General features: G+C 51.7%; 2 protein-coding genes across 4 annotated transcripts in view; one reads left to right on the top strand and one right to left on the bottom strand.

Moving 5' to 3' along the window:
* Nucleotides 1-1,333, top strand: part of CCT5 (chaperonin containing TCP1 subunit 5) — a 14,553-nt gene extending 13,220 nt beyond the window's left edge. The window contains exon 11 of the mRNA XM_077749422.1: nt 1,006-1,333. Within this exon, the coding sequence (XP_077605548.1) occupies nt 1,006-1,133 (128 nt within the window). The 3' untranslated portion in view covers nt 1,134-1,333. The remainder of the gene's footprint in view (nt 1-1,005) is intronic.
* Nucleotides 1,334-4,538: 3,205 nt separating this feature from the next.
* CMBL (carboxymethylenebutenolidase homolog) overlaps nt 4,539-24,469 on the bottom strand; it is a 24,604-nt gene continuing 4,673 nt past the window's right edge. Inside the window, exons 2-7 of one of the 3 annotated variants that reach the window (XM_077749441.1) lie at nt 17,914-18,064; nt 15,966-16,199; nt 13,998-14,105; nt 9,083-9,225; nt 6,573-6,664; nt 4,539-5,280 (exon numbers count right to left, since the gene is read on the bottom strand). In XM_077749441.1, the coding sequence (XP_077605567.1) occupies nt 5,101-5,280; nt 6,573-6,664; nt 9,083-9,225; nt 13,998-14,105; nt 15,966-16,199; nt 17,914-18,017 (861 nt within the window). In that variant the 5' untranslated portion in view covers nt 18,018-18,064 and the 3' untranslated portion in view covers nt 4,539-5,100. Of the gene's footprint in view, nt 5,281-6,572; nt 6,665-9,082; nt 9,226-13,997; nt 14,106-15,965; nt 16,200-17,913; nt 18,065-24,133; nt 24,385-24,469 lie in introns of those variants that run through there. The other 2 variants (XM_077749442.1, XM_077749443.1) reach the window with 2 other exon arrangements.

The following is a 24,469-nucleotide window of genomic DNA, read 5'->3' as shown; positions in this document are numbered from 1 at the left end:
GGGGGGGAGAGAGAGAGCACAAGCAGGGGAGGGGCAGAGAGAGAGAGGAGCACAAAATCCAAAGCAGGCTCCAGGCTCTGAGCTGTGAGCACAGAGCCCCCACAGGGGGTTCGAGTTGGAACCGCAAGATCATGACCTGAGCCAGTGGAGGTCAGGTCAGACACTTAACGGACTGAGCCCCCTGGGCACCCCCGGGTCTGCACTGTCGCAGCCGCTCCCAGCCACGGAATCAGATGTTCTGTGCTTCTCCTTAGAACAGCAGCTGCGTCCTGGTTTTCATGCTCACAGCCTGCAGAGTTCAGTAACAGCTGCAACTCTTTGTCAGATATACATTCAAATTTTCTTTAACTTGAGTGCCTGGTTCTGCTGAAGTTTATGACGTTTAGGCCTTTCTTGGAATTATTTTATGTTTCACATACAGTCTGATTTTTTTACTTAACGTTGGGCTTTGTAAATTATGTTAGTATTTTGTGGGATGAAATGGCACTGAAAGATAGCCAGTCACCTAGCACTTTAGCTTGTCACTGAAGAGAGGTCCCTCCACCCCCAGCTTTCTGGCCCCCAGGTTCAAATTGCCAAGTGTCCTCTGGAGTGATGGAACCTTAACTCCTCTGAAAACATAAGGGGGGGCGAGTGGTTTCCTCCAGATTTGGGTTTTGTTTTGTGTTTTATAAATGTCTTTGTTGTTGCTGTTGTTTTGGGGGGTTTTTTTGTTTGTTCATTTTGAGAGAGAACATACACACAAGCAGGGGAGGGGAAGAGAGAGAGGAGAGAGAGAATCCCAAGCAGGCTCCGTGGTGTCGGTGCAGAACCATACACGGGACTCGAATTCGCAAATCTTGAGATCATGACCTGAACGGGAACCCAGAGACCCTTACCTGCCTGAGCCACCCAGGCAGCCCCAGATTGCATTTTTTAAGTTTCGCTGTGATTGTGTAAATGAGAGTAAGTTATTAACATTAAATACATATGTTTCAGGATAATCCACTTATTTGTGTTTTCCAGATATGAAGCAGCAGCACGTCATAGAAACTTTGATCGGTAAAAAGCAGCAGATCTCTCTTGCGACACAAATGGTTAGAATGATTCTGAAGATCGATGACATCCGGAAGCCGGGAGAGTCTGAAGAATAAAGAAAAAGCGGAGAGAGAGTCTGAAGAATAAAGAAAAAGCGGAGAGAGAGTCTGAAGAACAAAGAAAAAGCGGAGAGTAAATGTAGCATTAGAGCCACTGCTGTGATTAAATAAAGGGCGTCTTGTGATGCGTCTGCAGTTATTTATTACTGTCTCTTCCAGACACTGTAGACGCTGCAATAAAAAGTGCTGTTTGGTAACCGCGGGTCTCCTGTTGACATGTTCAGTTACGGGAATGCGGCCTCGTGAGCTCTGGATCCGTTCTGTTAAACCGTCTCTGACAGCGCTGGTGAAGAGCCCAGCCCCGCTGTGCCGACCGAGTGCTGCTGCTGCCCCAGGGAAGGCGGTTGAGTAGGTCTGTTTTGTTTTGTTTTTTTTTAATAGATCCTTGTATCAGCTTAAAGGTGGACTTCAGGCTCCAGCTTTATAAGACCGGGCTTGGTCCTGTGAGATGGGTTTCAGTGCTGGGCGGGTCCTTCGATGGTGGAGGCCCGTCCTGAGGGGTGTGGGGAAGCGTGAGGTTGGGGGTGTCGTGCGTGCTTTGAGCTGCCCGCTGCGGGGCCTGCGCCCTGTGCACCATTTACTTGTGTGCGTGGTTCTCTTGGTTCCTTTTCTCTGGCCTGTCGTGAGGTCAAGCTCACTCGTGTGCCACCAGGGGGAGCCGGAGTCGGGAACGCGTCACTTGCCTCCTGTGCCCCGGGTGCCCATGGGCCCTGGCACAGGCCGCCTTTTCTCTGGCTGCACTGGTGGTTTGGCTCCATGTGCATCCTGCGGGCTTGGGAGCAAGCTCTCCTCCGCCTTCGTCTTTAGTAACTTCTGGAATAGACCATCAAGTTTTGAAAGCTTAAAACCTACTGAACAACCTGGTGTGTATGTCCCTCTGAGGTGTACTGTGCATCAGCACCACTGTGACGCGTAGCGCGGTTCCGGGTGTGGTGTCCACGTACATCCGTAGTCCAGAGTCCGGTCGGACAGACACTCTGCACGGGGACTGACTGCGGCCTGCGGCCGGCACAGGCTGGCCCGAAGGGCTCCGCGATTGCGCCGGGGGCCGCTGGACCGCCCTCCGTTGCCGAGTGGGCCTCCCGTTCCTGGCGTGAACAGGAAAGCCCGTAGGGATGGTTTTGCTCACTAGGGATCTCTCAAGGTGACAGGCGACCTTTCTAGTCACAAACCCCTTGTCACGCTGTCTCCCCTCACACCCCCACTTTTTTTAAGTAATGTAACATACTTACTTGCACTGGAATGAGGATTAGGACACTGGGTATAAGAACGCCTTCTGTCAAGTAGGACCCAGAGCCTTACGTAACTGAGGTCGTGAAGTCTCAACCTGACGCTTTGGCGGGGTTTTCAGAGGTGCCTTCCCCCCCGCCCCCCTCCTCCGGGCTGGCTGTCCTCATCCCTCTGACAGCCGGACGGGGACCCAAGAGCCTTCTCGTGACGTGCAAGACCAGTGCCTTCGCTGGCCGTGCCCCCAAGGCCAGATGCCCACACTTGCTGGATTTATACGGTGTTTGTTAAGTGGTCTGGTCTTCAATGATAACGGCAACCACTCAAGCACAGATGCTTCCGGAAGGGCTGAGGCTGGGGTGTTACATGTGACGATTTCTTCATCCTGTTTCCTTTCCTGTGTGTCCTTGGCGAACCAGCTCCACTAAAGGATCAGGAGTTTGGGGCCACGGGCGGCGGGGGCAGGAGGGGCTACTACAGGGAGGATAATGGTCTGTAGGCATTCGAGGTGCTTCTCAGAGGCGAACCGCGCAGCAGAGTCCCGTGTAAAGCACCAGAGGAGAGGTGGCTACTTAGAAAACGCATTCAAGGTCGGCAAAAGCAGGGAGGGGGCGACCGCGGTGGGGAAGGTGTGTGTGAGGCACTGGTTGGGCCCTCAGTGCTGTCGTAAACGTTTTGCTCCGACGCTGGCGGTCCTGTTACGTGTGGTCCCAGACGGGGGTCCTGGACCGTCCCAAGGGGCCGTGCGGGCAACAGTATTTTTATGCTCCACTTACTGGCGTCTCCCAGTGCGGACAGCCGTCGCGGGCCACCACGCCGGAAGCAAGCCGCTCTCCCGGAGGCAGGGCCTTGGCGGAGCCCCAGCTCAGCCTGGAGCGCGGCTACGGCTCTGCGGCGGGAGCGTGTGTGACCAGCGAGGTCGTGCCCGCTGCACTAGCCCTCACCCTGGAACACCGGTGTCACTTGGAAGCGTGACCTGTGAACTGGGTAGGAGTGGATGCGTGACAGACGTCTCAGAAATGATAGAGTGAGCCCACAACCTCCATAGAGAATGTTCTGGTCCCTGGCCCTGCTCCCGGCTCCCAGAGCAAAAATCCCATACGCGGCGACCTCAGTGTTTCTTTCTCAGAAGTTCTGGACACTGGGAGCCTAAGATTAAGGGGGAGGGGCGGTTCCTGGGAAAGAGGTCCCTCCCTCACACGAGGAGGCACAGACAGCCCCTGCTCTGGCCGTGGCCTCGTGAAGCCGAGGCCCTCAGCCGGGCCCGGGTCCTGAGCCGCTCCTGGCCCCGCGCAGGACTGTTCTCTGAGCCGGTGTCAGGCTCTCTCTGGTTCATGAGAAAACCTGATATTCCAGGTGACCCTGCTCCTCCGTGTCCTGGTCACTGTGTCCGCCCCCCCAGTTCTCCCCTAAGTGCTCTGGATTCGCTCCCCCCTCCACCTCCCTGCAGGGGTGAGGCCCACATCACTCCGTTTCTCGCCCCCCCTCTTGTCACAGAAAGAACTAAAGCCGTCAGTCACGTGGGACTCCGCAAGGCCAGCGATGGAAGAAAGGAGGGGGTGCATGTGGATGCTGGGAGCCACGGACACCCTTGTCCCTGCTTCCAGAGTGGACGAGCCATGGGTCCCCCCACCCTCCACCTGACCCCTCCCCGGGGCCCCACCTAATGGCGCGCACCTCCGGCAGGGCCGGGGTCTGGGTGTGACGGGACATGAGGCGACTGTTCTGGACCCGCAGACCCAGAGGGGCCAGTGGGAGTGGACCACCAGCTAGCCGCCACTTGCTTAGTTTGTGAAGTAAAGTAAAACTCCCAGCGGCACAGAGAAACACCGAGTGCTGGACTGTCCCGGGGAGGGGGGGCAGTGGAGACGGTAACCAGGTAAACGGAAAGTCGATGGGGCGCAGCCAGAAGGCAGTGCCTGTACTGGTGCAGACTGGCTCTGTCCCGATGGCTCCCGGCGGCCACACGCCCTTGGCATGTGGCCAGGGCTGCTGAGCGTCTGAGCTCTTCGTGTGATTTCATATAAATCAATTAAAACACATAAAAACCGAAATGTGGCCCCATACACCACCACCCTTCCAACTGAATGCATGAGCGATTCCTGACACAGCCCCAGGCCCTGGGCCCCAAAAATGCCCATGTTCTGGAAAATCACTTCCTTAGGAGACGGCCAGTCACTCTAATTCACAGTTCTTTATTAGCTTTTAGAAAAGGCCACACATTCAAAAAGTAAGTTTATTGGCTCGATACAATTAGGTCAACGAAACCCTATTTTAACCTCAGTATTTCTCATACTCAGCAACGCATGAACATGAGACTCATCTACATTAAGACAGACAAATGCCCAACGAAGCCGGGCTTTGAATCCGAGTTTACAGTTCATATTCTTCATGAACACCCATCATTTTAAAGAACGTACTTAATTAAGAACAAAAAGTCCACACCTGAGCTGTCAGCTGGTCCATAAACAGCCCTAGGTTTTTACTAACAGAATATTACCCTACCATTCGAATTTTTCAGGCACTGACCATGTTTTCTTTTCTTTTTTTTTTTTAGTGTATGTGTTAAAAATTATATCATGCATTTCCATTTCCTACTGCATTTATGTTTCAGATGGAATCAGAATTTCAGGATTCCTGGATTTATTTTATTTCCAATAAAAATTAAACGATCCAAGTATCCCAAAGCAAATTTCTGGATGCAAGCTATTTTGAGGAAGTTTACCCTCCGCCACTTCTAAACGTACTTATGCAACCACTCAATCAAATTCCTTCTTGCCTCGTCAACATAGGGCTTGTCCTCTGGTGAACAGTCTTCTTTCTTTCGATGCACGAAGCCATGGGTTTGCCCAGAGAATGTTTTAATTTGATATTCCACTTGGCAGTGTTTTTTCAACTTCTGGGTCAGCAAAGAGACCTGATAATGCCAAAAGATTTCGTGACAGTGTGACTTTTAACAATCTGGTAATATTTTCCATTCTCCAAATCCTCTCCGAATGCTCATAAAAGAAATCTAACATCGGCGCTTTAGGTTCCGTAGCTATTATGAATTTGTTACTTTTAATTTGACAGTTAACACAGTCCTGAGCTCTGGCAAAGGAGAGCATTCCAAGCCATATAAAAATTCGATACAATATCAGTTGCTTGAAATTATATTAATATCTTTTGTGTATCATTCAATCTATAACAAAATACTCAATATAGTCAAGTAGAGGGTTATTTTAAATTTATGTTAATATAGTGTACTAGTTACGATTAACAATTTCTAAATGACTGCTTTTGAACCACAACTTTCTTCTGCTTTTTTCTTATCAACATATTGGGTTTAACACACCCATGTCTTTTTTTTTTTTTTTCCCTTTAAAGTAAACTCTGTGGGGCACCCAGGTGGCTCAGTCAGTTAAGCGTCCAACCTGGGCTCAGGTCATGATCTCACGGTCCATGGGTTCGAGTCCCGCATCAGGTTCTGTGCTGACAGCTCAGAGCTTGGAGCCTGCTTCTTCTCTTCTCTCTGACCCTCCCCCCACTGTGCTCTGTCTCTGTCTCAAAAATAAATAAAAAGCAAACAAAAAAATTTTTTTGAATAAATAAATGTTCTATTTAAAAAAAAAAAAACAACTCTATCCCCAATGTGGGGCTTGAACTCAACCCTGAGATCGAGTCACATGCTCCACCGACAGAGCCACCCAGGTGCCCCAACGCACCCTTGTCTTTAAGGACACACCTTATCTTAACTCCTAGGTTCCATGTGGGAGAATGGGGAGGCCCATCTTCGATGCCCAGTACCCAGGCACGACCAAGAGCACATTCAGAGGATTACAATCCCTAAATCCCCAAAAAAACCCACCTTTCAAATTTTAATGTTAAAAAATAATTTGGAGGAACAAATGAAGCCTTTGGGACATTTTCCCCAAAAGGTCAAATCATGTTATTAGTATAGAGAGAAGGGACGCCTGGGTGGCTCAGTCAGTTAAGCATCAGCCTTGATTTCAGCTTGGGTCATGGTCTCAGGGTCGTGCGATTGAGCCCCGCGTTGGGCTCCGTGCCGAGTGTGAGCCTGCTTGGGAGTCTCTCTCCCCCCTCCCCTGAGCTCACTCGCTCTCTCTTTCCCTCAAAAAGTAAAAATAGAAACGACTGTGGGGTGTGCCCACTCCTACAGGAAAATAAGCAAAAAAGAAAGAAATGAGAAGACGAAAGATACCAACTTACCTGCTCGAGAGGAATCACAGCATCGTTCTCGGCAAAGATGAACAACGTGGGGTTCTTCAGACTGTGCACATCTTCACCGTCCTTGATGATGCCTGGGAAATGGGGACAGGAACACGGTGAGGATTTCCATACACACGCCTCAGAAAACGATGCGGGAGTGGCTTGATGTTTTCAAAGTAAAATCTGTGCTTTGGGGGTTTTGTTTCTTTTTTATTTTTTTTTTAATTTTTTAATTTATTTCTAGGAGAGACAGACAGCATGAGCAGGGGAGGGTCCAAGAAAAAGGGAGTCACAGACTGAAACAGGCTCCAGGCTCTGAGCTGGCAGTCAGCACAGAGCCCGACGCGGGGCTCAAACCCACAAACTGCGAGATAATGACCTAAGCGAAAGTCAGACGCTTAACCGACTAAGCCACCCAGGCGCCCCTTGTTTATTTTCTTTTTAGCAGTTCCACACAAGGGGCTTGGCCTACAAAATTCGCCTCAAAGCCAGACCTGATCTAGTCGGACTTTCCCGCTCTCCACCTCCTTCCCTAGGAGTCAGGCTGTAAATAACGGAATTAGACCTTGCCTGCTGCTTAGCACACAAAGATGCAGGAGCAGCCTGGAAAATGTTCCCTCCTCGGGGGACGTGCCTTCATTTCCAAAGAGGTGACCACTTTCCAGTCTGCACCATCTGACCGCCACGGTTCTAGAAGTTTCTCAGGGTCCACACAAACCCCATATTCCACAGGGTTATCTGTCCCTGAGATCACTTCAGATTCTGCAAGAGCATTTGCTCAGAAGCCCGTCCTGCCGGGATGCAGACAACTGAGGGCAGGTCCACTCCTCCAAGAAAATAAGCAAAACTTGTGCCGTATGATAACCACAGCAGTAAAGGGAAGATTATTCTGACACTTGGTAAGGAGGTTGCATTCAAGGGGGACCGCCACACGGGGTCGCAGTGGGGGAGAGACATCCCTCACCCAAGTACAAGGACAAGTGGGGATTCACGGCCAAGGAGCAGGGGGCGAGCAGAGGGGCAGAAAATTACGAAGAGGAAGCACTGGGGTAAGATGGGCTCTGGCCGGATGACAGGACAGGGTTCTTGCTGACAAGAGTGAGTGGGGGGAGAGGGACGTGGTCAGACAGCAACAGTACGGGACCCTCACTAAACTGCCCCAATGGGCCGATGTCAGAGCCTCCTCAGAAAGAAGACTCACAGCAGAGCCTGACTCGAGTTTGGTGCGGGACAGGGCCCTAGCCAGTCGGGAGAAAATATTGGAAATCTTTTGTTTCCACTTCCTGTGGGAGCCTCCCCTCGCCTGGAACTCCCCGCTGGGAGGCAGGAGCCACAAGAAAGATGGCCACGCTATGGGGCGCCTGGGTGGCTTAGTCGGTTAAGCGTCCGACGTTCGCTTAGGTCATGATCTCGCGGTTCGTGGGTTCAAGCCCCGCGTCGGGCTCTGTGCTGACTGCCAGCTCAGAGCCTGGAGCCTGTTTCAGTCTGTGACTCCCTCTCTCTCTGACCCTCCCTTGCTCACGCTGTCTCTCTCTCCTAGAAATAAATAAAAATATTTAAAAAAAAGAAAAGAAAAGAAAGATGGCCACGCTCTGTTAAGGCCACGCTCTGTTAAGGCCACGCTGAGTGGCCACACAGCAGTTTGCGGCCCTGGAGTCCTGCCCGGAGCTCAGCTCCTGCAGTGTGCAACAGCGGCCAGGAGGGGGTGCTGGCGAGGCGTCCACACCAGGGCACTGACCGGCCTGGACCAGTCACCCCCTGAACCCAGCGGCAGCTGACTACTGATTATTAACTTTGGTGCAGTTAGTATTTAAAGGGTTTTTTTTTCCCTCTTGCTAAAAGCAAAGATGCCACAGTGAGAAACCATTAATCCAAGTAAGAATCCTTTGTGTAACCGAACAATATGTTATCATGAAAGAAAGCCAAATCTCCTTCCGCGTCCTTCTCTTTCCTTTAACATGTTTATGGTCTGAATGCTTCTGTGCCATGAACTTAGAATGTTCTTAGTTCACTGCTATGACACCTGCGGTTGGCTTGGCTACAATGTTTATGCAGCTACTTACATTTTAGAGTCTCTTTTCCTTTTCTTTCCTTCCTTCTTTATATTGTGTGTGCCTGCGGGTGTGTACACCGTTGAAAATAACTGCCATCTTGGAAAAATATCTCCACAGATGTTCCTCATACAGAATATTGTCTGATATTCACCATTATTGCAGAAATAAATGTGACCCCCCTTCATCCTTGGTGAAGAAGTTGAGCCCTCGGGTTAGGGGACTTCCCCAGTGGCCGTGTTGGGACCCAGGGCTCCTCCATCCCAGGGACAGCCTCTGGCTACGGCATTACCCACCTCCACCTCCAGTCTCACAAATCCAAAGCCCATTTCCTTAAGATGGGCCATCTCTGCCCAGCTCGATCTGTGCTGCGCCCCAGACTGTTAGGCTGGGAAGAGGCTCCTGGCTGTCACTCAAACCACTGGTTTCCATGGTGTGAAATGCGCATGGCGGATTTACCGTAGACGGACACCCCTGCCCTGAATTCTGGGTATTTCATCATCACGTGATGGACAGCCACTCCGCCCCAGCAGAATCCCACGACGCCGATTTTCTGCGCATGACACTGCTGTTTCAGATACCTCAAGACAGCATCAACCTCTCTAGAACAGAAAGTTATTCAACAATCAACGGATAGGGCTCACTCATCGGTGGAATCTAAAAAGCCCAACTCAGAGAAACAGAGAGTAGAGTGGGTACCGGGGGTGGGGCGTGGGGAAGCGGGGGAGACTGACCCAGGACACAGACTTCCAGTTAGAAGAGTGACAAGCCTTGGGGGGGAGAGAGGGGTTTGTGACGTGCAGCCCGGTGACCTCAGTAATGATGTGTCATATACCTGAAGGCTGCTAATAGGGTAGACCTTAAATGTTCCCACCATGAAAAAGAAACGGCAACTAGGGGACAGTACAGGGTGTTAGCTAAGGCTATGGGGCAACCTTTGTGCAATATATAAATGTACTGAATGAACACACAGTACACCTTCAACTTACACAACATTATGTGTCAATTATATTTCAATCAAGCCAGGCCGGAGGCTGGGGGGAAGGCAAAAGTAATCACACACACATACACACAATCAAGAGGTATTTTGTGAGCCCCCCGGGGAGCGCGCTGGACACCAAGTGCTGTACCAGCAGTAACAGGGATGCACTGTGCCTGGAGGCGCTCAGATTTCTTACATTCTTTTTCTTTTTTTTATGTTTAATTTATTTCTGAGAGAGAGAGAGACTGTGAGCAGCGGAGGGGCAGATAGAGGGAGACACAGAATCTGAAGTAGCTCCAGGCTCTGAGCTGTCAGCACAGAGCCCGATGGGGCTCGAACCCACGCACTGTGAGATCATGACCTGAGCCGAAGTTGGATGCTCAACTGACTGAGCCACCCAGGCGCCCCTGCGATTTCTTACTTTTGGAGCTCTGTCCTCACCGCGTCCTGCCTGAGGGATGCACATCCCCCTCCTCAAGCATCTCCCCTCGGGTCTCCCTCCCCAGCCCAGCCTCCTCCAACCACCTGTCAGGACTGGAGACGGGCTCTCAGCAAACCACAAGTCAGACCAGCTCGCGTGCCAGCTGGAGGCGGAGTTCTGGCTTTTCCTCGGGACAAAGGCCAAGGGCCAGGAAGAATGGCTCCCAAGGCCTGATCCCAAGATCCACCCCCAGGGAGCACCCCAGCCGCTCTCCTCGGACAGGCAGCTCCCCAAACTCTGACTTGGCACATTCATTCACCCCCAGCGAGCAACACGGTCCCCCCGACGCCTGGGTCTGGCAGAGCGGGGATTTGGGAAGCCACCAGGACTTTCAGCCAGGAGAGGGCAAGAATAGTGGCCCAGTCTTGCAAATGACTCATCTGCAAATTGGTTGTTTGGAACTCTGCACATTTTCAACTAGAAGCAAGACACCCAAATGGAGGTGGGGCTCTGCGAGGCAGGCCAGAAAGTCCTGTTTGATCAGATAAGGAAGAATTGCGGTTTACACGTTAGAAAAAGAAAGCCATTCTGTTGTGCTTCCTTCTTCCTTTCTCTTTTAATCATAGCATATCCTTGACCACATTTAAATACACGTATCATATACCTGCGTGCAAGTAGTTATTTTCATGTTAGCAATAATTAAGTAATTCTGCAAACTAAAATAGAAAAAGCAATGGTTTTTCACATATGGGCTTTAAGTTCTCCTCAAATGCTTTGATCTTAAGAATAACTGCTGTGGGGCACCTGGGTGGCTTGGTTGGTTAAGCAGCTGACTTTGGCTCAGGTCATGATCTCACGGCTTGTGATTTCAAGCCCCGCATCAGGCTCTGTGCTGACAGCTCAGAGCCTGGAGCCTCCTTCCCAGTCTGTGTCTCCCTCTCTCTCTGCCCTTTCTCAGCTCACGCTCTCTCTCTCTCTCTCAAAAATAAACAATGAAAAGAAAAGAATAACTGTCTTAATTAGAAGGGACAAGGAGAGGCCATTTCTTTTTTTTTTTTTTAATTTCTTGGAGAGAGAGAGAGACAGCGTGAGCAGGAGAGGGTCAGGGAGAGAGGGAGTCACAGACCGAAACAGGCTCCAGGCAGTCAGCACAGAGCCCGACACGGGGCTCGAACCCATGAACCGCGAGATCATGACCTAAGCGAAAGTGGGACGCTTAACTGACTAAGCCACCCAGGCGCCCCAGGAGAGGCCATTTCTATAAAAGTACTGTAACTCGAGTGAACAGGTCTTTGCTTGTGTTGCTCGGTGTTCCCTATTTTTCTGGGAGCACCAAAGTTTAGCTTTAAATGAACCTCTTCTCGGGGCACCTGGGTGGCTTAGTCGGTTAAGCGTCCGACTTTCGCTTAGGTCATGATCTCACGGTTCGTGGGTTCGGGCCCCGCGTCGGGCTCTGTGCTGACTGCCAGCTCAGAGCCTGGAGCCTGTTTCAGTCTGTGACTCCCTCTCTCTCTGACCCTCCCCTGCTCACGCTGTCTCTCTCTCTCTCCTAGAAATAAATAAAAACATTTAAAAAAAAATAAAAAAAAAAAATAAATAAATGAACCTCTTCTCCTCGCCCGTGCTTGATTCGTGTACCTTGGGGAAGTCTGCTCTAGGTTCCAGGAGTAAAGTGTGTGGGTCAGGCTGACCATCAGAGTATAGCAATCTCGTGGCCACAGTGATTGGTTCAAGGATGGACCTGTGACTGAATCATAACCATCACGGCAAAAGGAGAACTTTGCCAGGTTGCTGGACAATGGAAGGCCGGAGCTGCTGCAGCCATCTTACCACCCAGAGGCAAAAGCCTGAGAAGGAAGCCAGTGCACAGGACATGCAGTGGAGACGCTGGAAAGGCACATCCTGGGGATACTTTCTACACTGTGAGAGTACCAACTCCTGCCTGAAGCCAGAAACGACCTCTTCTCAGTTCTATAAACCAATATACCCCATGACTGCGTAAGCAGTAAGCATTCAAGATGGGTTTTCTGTTACTTGCAGACTAAAGGCACTTGACTGGATACAAGGATTTCAGTCTCCTTTCAAAGTCAGCATTTGTTTTATGTCTCATTTTTATTTAGAGGCGCCTGGGTGGCTCAGTCGGTTAAGCATCCGACTTCAGCTCAGGTCATGATCTTGCAGTTTGTGAGTCTGAGCCCCACATTGAGCTCTGTGCTGACAGCTCGGAGCCTAGAGCCTACTTTGGTTTCTGTCTCCCCCTTTCTCTCTGCCCCTCCCCCTCTCATGGGTGCTCACGTGTGCGCGCGCGCTCTCTCTCTCAAAATAAATAAACATTAAAAAAAATTTTTTTTCAGTGCATAGCTCTACTTTTCCCCTGTGGAAGGGCCCCACTGGGCTGCTCCCACACCTGCCCCAAACGATCACTTGGCTTTGTGCCCCCGCCTCGGCCTCCCTTCCCTCACCCGGCCCCGATCCCAGTCTCTGGTGTTTCTACTTCTAATTTGCTCTCAACTTCTGGCTTCCTTCTGTTCTTCCTGGGATTTCGGGATGAGGTTGCAGGTCCCCAGGGAGGGACTTGGGACAGGTCAGTGTGCACANAGTGGGGCCAGCTCCTGGAGAAGCAGGCTGTAGCCCAGAGTCCATGCAGGCCTCAGGCGACTCCCCGCAGGTGGCCCTGACTTGAGGTGACAGAGCCGGCCTTCATCCCCAGGGAGACCCATCAGGACAAGGAAGGCAGCTGACGTCCCCGGGGCGACCCCCAGGGCAGCGAGCCACTGGCCTCCTGCCCACAAGTCCCAAGGTGATGACTTGTTAACACAGCCCCCGGGGCCCCCAAGGCAGCCTGCGGCACCCCCGGTCCCACAAGCTGCACAGAGACCCCAGGACAACCCTGGCCTGAGCCAGGACGCGCTGCTACCCTGCACAGGCCCCCAGAAGAAGGTGGCCCCAGTGAGTGCGGGCAGTGAGGCAGCGCCCGGGAGGGCCCAAGGCCCCTTGGCGCTACTGCAGAGGTCTGCCCGGGGTTCACCAGCCCAGAGGATGGAGGGCCCAGCCCCGGAGGGCACTCTGGTGATAGAAGAAAGGAACAGAGTTCCAGAGACCTGTGGCCCCAGGCAGGGGACCCCATTCCCAGCAGTCTCCCCAAGCTGGGCTGGGGGAGCAGCTAGTCAAACCCAGGGCTCACGTGCATGGTGGGGGGGAAGTCAGGTGTCAAGGAAGAAGAGCTTTCAAGACAGGTGGCCAAGGTGAGAGTCAAGGCTAGTGGGGGGCTAAGGAGTGCTCCTTTGCCCTGGGCTCGCATTTACTTGTTCAGGAAGAGCTTGGCATTAGAGAACATTCCTGGCCCTTCTCCCCTGCCACACCGAGTCCACACAGAAGAGGGTGTCTGGCAGCTGGGAGGCCTGGGCCTTGCTTCTGGAATCCTGCAGCTAATTTAATAAAAGGCTGAAATCCTGGAGGACCCCCCCTTTGCTTCCCAATGCTCCCCAGATCCTGGCACGAAGGCAGCCTGGTCTGGTGGGTCTGGTGTGAAGACCCAAAGTCTCAGAGCAGGGACTGGGGGGCAGGTCTCGCCTGGGGGGAGGGGACGGCCCTTTGGGTTTCCAAACAGCTGAGCAGTCACGGGGCTGGGGCTGGCGTCGGCGCCCGTGACTTTCCTCTCCCCGTCATCTCAGCTGGTTGTGCAGCCAGGACGGGAAGGAAGGAGTGTCCCCCTGTGGACCCCCAAAGTCCCCTCGCCAAGAGAAATCAGAGTTCCCCTGGCCATCAGCGCCATGAAGGTTCCGGAAGGGGAAGCAGACGAGCCTGCCGGCGCTGTAGGAGCCCTAGGCCACATCTCACCTCCAAGGGCAAACGCACTCTGCGCTGCATGAAAGCACGNCTCTTCTAGGCCCTCCCCCCGCCCCGGGGGAGGGGGGGCGCCTGGGATGAGGGGCGAGGAGGGGGGAGCACAAACACGGGCGATGACTCACCTGTCGATCTTTCTGGCGTCTCTAGTCTTCAACCAGTCTGGGAAGGTGGACCAGTCCCTAGAAGGGTCCCAGGGTTCATGCCCCACAAAGAAGTCTGGAACGACGGCTCTGTAAAAGAGCGACACCAACCGACCTTCATCTCAGCCCTGTTGGGACCCGGCATTTGCTTATGTTCACGAAGACACTGGCTGTGAGTGAGATTCTGGTTCAGAGGAGAAGTGGCGCCCAGGAGGCCAGCTGGCACCAGGCCAGACCACTTCGGATTTCACAACCGTAGGTGCGCGGCCTCTGGCGGCCGCCTGCAGCCCGGCCAGTCTGGGATGACGGGGCAATCAGGCAGGGCACGCTCCCCACCGGATTTACGGCACAGGACGCAGCCCCGGGAGGCATGGGCCCAGGTGGGGTGAGTGCAGGGGTGCCCCGACCCTCCCCGGAGGAGTCGCATCACCCAGCTGGCCTCTCGAGTGGGCCTCAGGTCAGAGGGCACACCTAGGGAGCGTGTCAAGTCACTGTGACCAAGCAGTTTTTCCCCAGCCTCCCGCCCAGAGGGGAAAGTCTACTGCAGGTCCTAAAATGGGCCACGGAGAGAAAACAAGCCAGTCCACGGAGTCCGTGACCACCCTCCACACTAGTCAACCCCAGAGGGTGGGTCAACACGGCTCTGGCCACAGACCTGCTTCCTGAAATAAAGGCCATCGCCAGTGATGGAGGCGCACAGCTCTTCCTTCCCGGCGCAGAAGGAACCCCGACATCTGGGTCAGAAGAATCCAAGTCCGAGCCCCAGGCTGCCCTGTAACCTTAACGAGTTGCTTACCCACTTTTAGCCTCGTTTCCTTGATCTGAAGAACAGGCTGCGTCCCGCACCGCCCAACCCCAGGGACTGTTGTGAAGGAGAAAGGAGTTGTAGGCCTGTGAGGGGGGCTTTGTAAATTACAGGCACCTTTGCTCATTTTTTACATTCTGTCTCCACCCAAAGGACCCGGAAGGGCAACGGAAGCCCGCTGGCTGCAGCTGCAAGGTCAGAGCTCCATCTTCACGCCCTGGTCTCCTCAGAACAGTCCCATCCTCGGGGAGGTGCTGGGACGGTGACTGCACAGCTGTCCCTCGGCATCCTCAGCACAGGCTCCAGAGGAGCCTGGGGCACCCAGGGCCGGCTCCTGTGTGCATTAGGGGCTTCCCCTGAGCAAGTTAGTTGTCTCGTATTCTAGATGGGACCCGGGGGCATGAAAAAGTGAAGATTGTCACAGAAAGCCTCTTTGCCGGCAGAGCTAACCTAGTATCACGTGGCAGAGAGAGTGCTAGCTTTCAGTCCTTTCTCTGGAGAACAAGGTAGGTACACACTTGGGAGTTGCAGCTTTGTGAGAAAACAGGAAACGAGGTGCCCCACGCTCAGGGCTTGCCGTGTCTCGGGCTCTCTGAAGCTTTACCAAGATCTGGACTGGAGCGAACACACGCGCTCCCCAAAGGGGACCGTGCCGCTCGACCTGATATAGGCATGGCCTTCGGGACATGAGTGAGGTCTCAGTGCGCGAGTTCAGGAAGCCCGTCTAATTCAGGCAGGACCGTGATGGCTTGTGTCTAAGAGAGAACCCTGCTTGGGACCATGGGCGCCCTGCTTGTGAAATCTGACTTGGGGCCAAGATGCATCAAGTGCCAAGGAGATCTATTTCGGAGCTGGCCAGGTCTGCCCCTGTGTCAGGGGCAGGGCCCCCCGTGGGGAAATAACTCCCAGTGTCCGGCAGGTCCTCAGGGCCAGGCAGTCCATGGAGGACCTGAAGCCCCAGGACTGGGCTGCTGTAGGTTCATGTGATTCACATTCCCCATTTACCCGCACCCAGCGAGATAAGGAAGTAGATAGATAGCTTAGCACACGGTCAGGGTGTTTTGGTTTTGTTTTCCCTGAAGGTAATAAAACAGATCGCAGAAGTTTCCATGAATTGAAGGAAAGAAACAGAACTTCATACGTACGTGTATCCATTTCCTGCGATCATGTCAGCCATGTATCTTGTATTGGGCAACTGCCAGCCAAATATATCTTGAATGACGATCACGGCCTTGCCCGTGTTGAAGGGGGGTTTGGTCACATAAGCCTTGATGTGCTCGACTTGAACTTCGCGCCCCATCCCTCCATATTCTATCTTATGGCCAATGTCACAGGGACAAGGATGAGCCTCGTTAGCCATTGGAGATACTGAAGTGGGGCTACAGAGAGAGAAACATGCATTATATTCTGAATGGTGCAAATCCAATGACTGTAAACAGTAAATAAACTAAAACCAAGAGTACAAAAAATGGGGCGCCTGGGTGACTCAGTCGGTTAAGCGTCCGACTTCAGCTCAGATCACCATCTCGTGGTTGGTGAGTTCAAGCCCCGCGTCGGGCTCTGTGCTGACAGCTCGGAGCCTGAAGCCTGCTTTGGGTTCTGGCTCTGGCTCTCTCTGCCCCTCCCCTGCCTGTGCTCTGTCTGTCTCTCTCTCTCTCTTAAAAAATAAGGTAAACATTTTTTTAAAAAAAGAGTACAAAAAATAATTAATTTTAACTCACCACATAGTGTATTTATGGAGGAAACCGCTGATAACTTGGGATCTGGGCAGCATAGCCGATGAGGGCTAATTCCCATCACAAACATTCCAAATACCAAAATGAATGTAACCAACGGATAAAAATCAAAATGGGGGAGCTCATAGGAATAAAGGGAACCCCCAGCCACTGAGGGAGCCCAGCGATGCTGGGGGGCAGGCTACATCCAGGAACAAGCACTAACACCTCCTGCCACTTGGGATTCTGTGCCCAGTGAGTCCTCAGGACACCATGGGATGGGCATCTGTGACCAAGGCCCCATGCAGTGTCAGAGCCCCGAAAGGCTTATATTTAGTGGGGAACATAAAACCAAAAAACAACAACAACAACAAAAAAGAAAACTCTACCAACCAGGACTAAGGCTATGATTAGAAAATCCAGGGGGTAAGAAAAAACCAATCCCCGGAAAACGTCCACTCTCCTTTCAAAGTAGAAATACCTAGACTGTGACATTAACGCAATCACGGACCCTGGGCAGTGAAATCCCTGGGCACCCAGCAGAGGCAAATGCATCTACTTAGAGCAAGACCTTCCCAATCCAGGACAAAAAGCACCACCCACTGGGGCGGCTGGGTGGCTCAGTCTGTTGAGCGTCAGGCTTCAAACGCTGGTCATGATCTTGCGGTTTGTGGGTTCAAGCCCCACATCGGGCTTGCTGCTGTAGGCACAGAGCTTGCTGTGGATCCTCTGTCTTCCTCTCTCTGTCCCTCTCCTGCTTGTGCTCTCTCTCTCTCAACCTCTCAAAAAAAAAAATGATAATAAACATTAAAAAAAAACAACAACCCAGCACCTGTTGAAGAGGGACAATAAAAGTGAAAGCCTGACGGCGGCTGGGGTCTGGACACAATTTGCAGGGAAAGCCAACTGTGTTTGCTGGCAGATCGCATGTGCAATCCGGCAGAGAGGAGACCGTGAGGATGAGGGTTTTTTGCCTGAGTAACTGGAAGACGACAGTGACTACATGAGAAGGAAACTCAGGAAGGGCAGGTTTGAGGAGATCAGGACTTAAATGTGGGGCAGAGGAAGTCTGAAATGTCTGTTCCACAAGCTGCACAGACCGCGTGTAACTGGAAGTTCTGGGCAGGGGTCCAAGCTGAAACTACCAACTTGATCCAGTACGGTCAGTCTGTACCGTCGAGCTGCATTATTTGCAGACACCATGCACGTGAACTTGCCTCGGCACAAAACGTATTTGCAACCCCAAAATCAGTACTTGCAGTGTGATTGCCACCCTCCACGGACTTCCGTAAAGCAGTGAAAAATCTGAGTCACCCACACTCACGGTCCCAGCCAAGGTCGAGCAAGGCAACGCCCGCCTTCCGGTATCAGCCCTCACCCTGTAAACAAGTATCCTTTTCGCTTTCTATTTAGCGCCACATCTTCTGCACTTAGGTGCGTTTCGGTGGTGATTGCGTTGTGTAAAGAATGGACGCCACGCATGGTCCTGAAGAGCTGGCTAGTGAGGGCACGAAGGCTGTGTGATGTGCCTGCGGAGATCACATGTGCAGTCGGCAAGCCTAGTTCGGGCATGCATTACAGCTGTTGACTGCAAGTTCAATGTTAACGAATCAACCATGTATTAAATGAGGTGTCTCCACACAGAAACACACATACAACTAGGTTATGCACGGGTCAGTGGACAGAAATGTGACCAGAGGCTCCTAGAACCTTCTTGTATTTCCTCTTGGAGCCACGGTTCAGGATTTCCTAGTTTGGTGTCCCGGTGACGTTACAGAACGTAACCACGTTCGACGGCTGACCTTGAACAACACGGGTTTGAACTGCACGGGTCCACGTCAACGTGGGTTGTTTTGTTTTTTTCCCCAATAAATATAGCACAGGACTGCAAATGTATTTTCTCTTTTTTATGATGGTTTTACTATTTTCTTTTCACTAGCTCACTTCACTGTAAGAAGACGGTGTATACTAAATACAAAGAACATGCAACCTGTGTGCTCATCAACCGCTTATGTTACTAGTAAAGCTTCTGGTCGGCCAACAGCAGACTGTAAGGAACTACATTTCTGAGGGAGTCAAAAGTTACATTCAGATCTTTTGACTGCACCGGGGTCAGCGTCCCTAACCTCCTTCCCTCCCCTGTGTTGTTTAAAGGTCAACTACACTGTAAATAATGAGAATCAGCTGTACATAGTATTTAAAACCTTGAGTGTGAATGACATCATTAAGGGAATGATTAGATAAAGAAGAAATAAGGAAAAAAGAAGGATCTAGAAGATGGAGCCTTCACCATCGAAGGCTTCAGGGAAATAAGAAGGAGCAAGTGCGCTTGAGAATAAACAGTCAGAAGGGGGGAACTCCCCATGCGCGGGCCTGGAGCCACATGAAGAGAGGTTTCCAAAGGAGGGACGGTGTAGACGGAGGCGNGCAAGTGCGCTTGAGAATAAACAGTCAGAAGGGGGGAACTCCCCATGCGCAGGCCTGGAGCCACATGAAGAGAGGTTTCCAAGGAGGGACGGTGTAGACGGAGGCATTCTGCAAGAGGGGTGGCCACAGGGCTCAGCAGAGGGGACGTCAGGGTGACCCCAGGAGAGCAGGTCTGGTGGGCGTGACGGCAGCGGGCTTGAGGGAAAATGAGGAGAGAATCCGAGAGCATGAACACAGAAGTTCTTCAAGGCTTTTGCCAGAAAGAGGAGCAGAGTGTGAGCAGAAGATGGAGGGAAGGCAGAGCAACGAGTCTTTTCATTTTTTAATGGGAGAAATTTTCGTACATTCACATGTGGATGAGAACGGGTCCCTCACAGAGGAAAGCAAAGCAAAGCCAAACCAAACCAAACCCACAGTGCCAGGTGATGAGGGAAACTAAGGCACGGTAATGTAGCTTAAATTAGGTTTCCTGCCAGCGCGCAGCCCACTGACAGACACCTGACACGTAAGCGCGTGACCTCCTTCAAGGGACTCATGGACGCCTTAGTGCCTGCAGGGCTGTGTTTTACTCAAGACTAAGAGTGACCTTGAGACGCCCGAGTGGCTCGGCTGGCTAAGCGTCTGACTCTTGATTTGAGCTCAGGTCATAACCTCACTGTTTGTGAGTTCGAGCCCCGCGTTGGGCTCCGCGCTGACTCTCTCTCCCTCTCCCTGCTCCTCCCCTGCTTGTGCTGTCTCTCTCTTTCTCTCTCTCAAAATAAATAAATAAATATTTAAAAAAAAAAAATAGGACGAAAAGTAAGCTTATCTCAACAGCAGCCTGCCCCTCGAGGTCCTGAAAGCCATGCTTCCAAGTTCCCTAGAGACTTTCGCTCTCCCTAACCCCCACCAATTAAAAAGTATACAGCCAGTCCCTCCTCACAACCCCAGGGCAGCTCCTGCTGCCCACAGCGCCTGTCCCTGTGCTATAGAACAATCACCTTTCTGCGCCAAAAACATCTTAAGAATTCTTTCTCAGCTGCTTGCTCACAAGCCCTGGAGCTGGGTGACCACCCACCTTCCTTGGAAGCATGGATGGGTCCTCTCTGTCCCAGGAGGGAAGGGGAGGAGGGGTGGGTGACGTCAGGGCAGGGGCCTGTGGACGCTACATGCATCTGCTCAGAAAACCCAGAGCAGATTCGACAGTCAGGGTGAGAGCAGGGGGGAGGCTGGAGGGCACGGGAGAAGTGGGAAAACAAAGGACCAGGAAAATGTACACGGTCCCTGAGGCCGTGTGCCCCCAGCCAGGCCCACCTACAGGACCTGGTTTGAGGCTGGCCTCGAGATGCAGCAGAACAGACCGGGCTCCGGAGGTCATTCATTACCCGGGTAGGAGGACTGGCCAATCAAGGGGCAGGAGACGCGACACAGATCGCAGTGCATCCCTGCCTACCACGGACCTGCGCTGCCAGGTGGTCAGAAACCTGAGCAGAAAAGCAAAAGTAATCTGTTAGAAGAAAATAAAGGAGAACACCTTTTTCCTTTATCTTGGAGCGAGGCAGCATTTCTTACCTTAGACCCAAAAACACGAACCATAAAGAAAAAGATGAATACGTTTCATTAAGTAGGTATTAGTCAGCTCGAGCTTCCATAACAAAATCCCACAGGCCGGGCAGCTGACCCAACAGAAATGTGTTTCTCACAGTCCTGGAGGCTGGACGTTCCAAGGTCAGGGTGCCGGCCTCCTCACTCACAGACAGCCGCCTTCTCGCTGTGTCCTCACATGCACGCTTTCTGGATTCTTCTTAGAAGAGCACTGATCTCACCATGTGACCTCACCTACACCTGATTGGCCAAGGCCCCACCTCCAAATACCATCATGTTGGGGGTTGGGCATCCACACGTGAACTTTGGGGAGACACAATTCAACCCACAGCAGTAGTTAACTGTAAAAACCACATACACGACAACTGGGGAGACTGAACTGACCGCGTACCTCATGACATTGAGAGTTACTGTTCACGGACCGCTGGGCAAGGGCCCGATGCTACTATCGCAGTGATGGTTGTGTGTGTGTGTCCGTACCTGTCATAGCCACCTGCTGATGTATACACAGATGAAGCAAGTAGACATCTAGGATTCGCTTCAAAGTAGCCCAGGGGGTGGTGGAGGTGGGGAAGAGATATCACTATTCAAGAAACTATTCTCAAAGCCGAAGATTTAGTATCTAGATAAGACATAGGGAGAATTATTCTAAACCAACAAGGAAAAGACAAACCCAAGAAATAAACGCTCCAAAGATATGAACAGGCAACTCACAAAAGGGTACCCCTGAATGGCACCCAGACCGATGAAAAGATATTCAACCTCACTGGTATTTAAGAAATTATACTATTTTGTACATAAGAAAGACACTCTTTTGCGTCCCGCAGATTGGCAAAAGGTCCGTTAACACCAAGAGATGTTAACCTACAGGGAAAGGGGAGGGAATGTGAGCTTGAAACAAACTCAAAATACAAACTCTGGAGAGACAGACTACTTTAGTCTCGCAAGGCCTAGCAAAGTGAAAGATGACGACACTTGCAACCCAGAAAGCCCACGGCTGGGGGTACTCCCTAGGGAGATTCACGCCAGTGTGCGCGCACGTGGCGAGGACGGAAGGGCTGTTCTTGGCGGCCATAACTGGAAGCGATCGAACTGATCCCCGGGAGGAACTGAGTTAGTCACTGTTGTGGGTTGAATGGTGTCCCCCAAAAAGAGATGTTCAAGTTCCAACTCCCAGAACCTACGAATGTGGGTTCCTTATTTGGAAACAGGTCTTTGTAGAGGTAATCAAGTTAAGACGAGGTCATACTAGGTCAGGGTGGCCACGGCCCCAGGAACTAGTATCCTTGTAAGAAGAGGGGAATTTGGTAAGAAACACACAGGAGAAAAGGCCCCGTGAAGGCATAGGTGGAGACTGGAGGGAGGCATCTACCCGCCAAGGGACACCAAGGGGTGCCGGGGACCACGGGAAGCTGGGAGAGAAACAGGGAACCATCCCCCTCTGGACATTCAGAGAAAGCACAGCCCCGCTCACACCCTCACTGCAGACTTCTGGCCTCCAGAACCGGAGAGAATAACTTTCTGTTGTTCTGGCTGGCTCAGTCAGTAGAACGTGTGACAATTAATCTCGGCGTTGTGAGTTCGAGCCCCACACTAGGGTGGACAGGTTACTTAAAAATTTTTAAAATCTTTAAAAAAGATACTCTGCTGCCTTTTTTTTAATTAAAAAAAATTTTTTTTTATGTTTTATTTCTGAGAGAGATAGAGAGACAGCATGAACAGGGGGAGGGGCAGAGAGAGAGGGAGACACAGAATCCGAAACAGGCTCCAGGTTCTGAGCTGTCAGCACAGAGCCCGACGCGGGGCTCGAACCCACGAACCGTGAGATCATGACCTGAGCCGAAGTCGGACGCATAACCGACTGAGCCACCCAGGCACCCCGATACTCTGTTGTCTTAAGTGACCAGCAGGTGGTGATTTGTTATCGCCACCACAGGAAACAAACAGACTCATAAAAAAGAATAAAGCATAACAGCTCCATGAACAAACTACATGTATATTTACCAATATACATCTTAGAAACATAATGCTATATAAAGACAATGGCCTTTTTGATGCTAACTAAATACTAAAAACCCAAAATAATACTTATTTTATTAATAAATATACTGCAATAAAAGTGTACTGCAGGGGAATAAAACATACCACCATTAGACAGTGGTTACTGGCAAGGGAGAAAGCATGGAGACGACTGGCTCTAACTGCATTGGTTACATTTAATTTCCTAAGAAAGTAGCGTGTTGTTTTTTTTTTAAAGATTTTATTTGTGAGTAATCCCTAACCCAACATGGGCTCAAACTCACAGCCCAAGATCAAGAGTTGCCTGCTCTACCAACCAAGACAGGCAGGAGCCCCAGAAAGTTTTGATTAAGGACAAATGTTTTAAGTGTGGGTCCCATGACTATGGGTGGCTGCTATATTGTTTCCTATACTTTCCAGAATATTCTGGAAGGAAAATAACTTACATTTTAAGGAAACACACATTAAGAGCTAGTCTTTTGCCCAAATTGAATTTGAATCTATTCCTCATGGGTTTGTATTCACAAGCTATGTTATGAAACTATTATTAGTAAGAGAAGTCACCCCAATCCGGCACCAACAGTGGTAAAATTTACATCCAGGGCACTATTTGTTCACAGCCGGTCCCTCAGGCTGACTGCTTACCTGTCCTATGGGGGCGTGGAGACCACAAAAAATTTTGGCCATTCCAATGGGGCCTTGAGGCTGAATCTTTTTACTTTATCTTCAGTTGATACCCACTTTTTTTTTTTAAGTTTACTTTTATGTATTTTGAGAGAGAGAGACAGAGAGCAAGTGGAGGAGGGGCAAAGAGACCGAGAGAGACAGAGAATCCCAAGCAGGCTCCACGCCTCAGCACAGAGCCTGATGCAGGGCTTGAACTCACGAACCGTGAGATCATGACCTGAGCCGAAATCAGGAGTCAGACACAACCGACTGAGCCACCCAGGCGCCCCCAATTGATACCCACTTTCCAGAAGGAATGTTTATGGCCAGGAGAGCCACTGTCTGGACACATCCTGCACAAACGGGCAGGGACAGGGAGAGGCCCAGGTGTGGAAGGCGGGACTCCGGCCAGGCCCTTCATGTGGCTCAGTGGTGCAGTGTGTCCTGGGCCGAGGCCACCGGGCAGGGCAGCTGGTTTCCACAGACTGCCCCTCTGTGGCCCCCCGTGACCCCCTGCGGCTCCCGGGAAAGGGCCTCCGGGGGCTCAGCCTGGCGGCCCTACTGACTGGAGGCCACTACATTTCCTGTTCAGCCCTCCAGGATTTGGCCTTTGCCCCCTCCCTGCCCCCAATGACACATTTGTTAAAGGACAGTTTTCTCAAAGAGAGTAAAACTATGACTCTGACACAGATTTCCAAGAATGAACACGCGAAGGATTTTATTTTACTCCTATAATCAGAAGGCACGAGGCAGACGTGAGAACGGGTTTGACGGGGAAAAGAGAAGAGCACAAGTGTATACAGACGACGGAAAACGGATTTTTCCACAGGAGGGAGGAAGCCATGAATGCCCCCACCCACACGGGGCACAATTTACTAGCTTGTTGGTTACCCGCCACTTACAAAGAGTTGCAGCGGCTCAAAGCCCACGGGCTGGGAAGGGTGCCCGCGGACGGCGGAGGTTCTTCTACGGAAACACAAAGTTCCTGCTGCATGACCGTCACCGTCAGCTCACTCCCCGTGAGCACCGGCGCTGCGCTTTCCTTCTACTCCGGGACGGGCTGGGGGTCTGCCGTGGACGGTGGGGGCCTCATCAAGTGTGTCAAGAAGGGCTCCCCTGGGGCTCCTGGACGGCGCCGTCCGTGGAGCACACGACTCTTGACCTCGGGGCTCTAAGTTTGAGCCCTGCGTTGGTGTAGAGATGACCTAATAAGATTGAAAGAAGAGGAGGGGAAGGAC

Source organism: Crocuta crocuta, unplaced genomic scaffold (genome assembly GCF_008692635.1).
Source record: "Crocuta crocuta isolate KB4526 unplaced genomic scaffold, BGI_CrCroc_1.0 scaffold89, whole genome shotgun sequence".
NCBI lineage: Eukaryota > Metazoa > Chordata > Mammalia > Carnivora > Hyaenidae > Crocuta > Crocuta crocuta.
The sequence above is the reverse complement of the archived record's forward strand: the minus strand, read 5'-3'. Positions and strand labels throughout refer to the sequence as shown.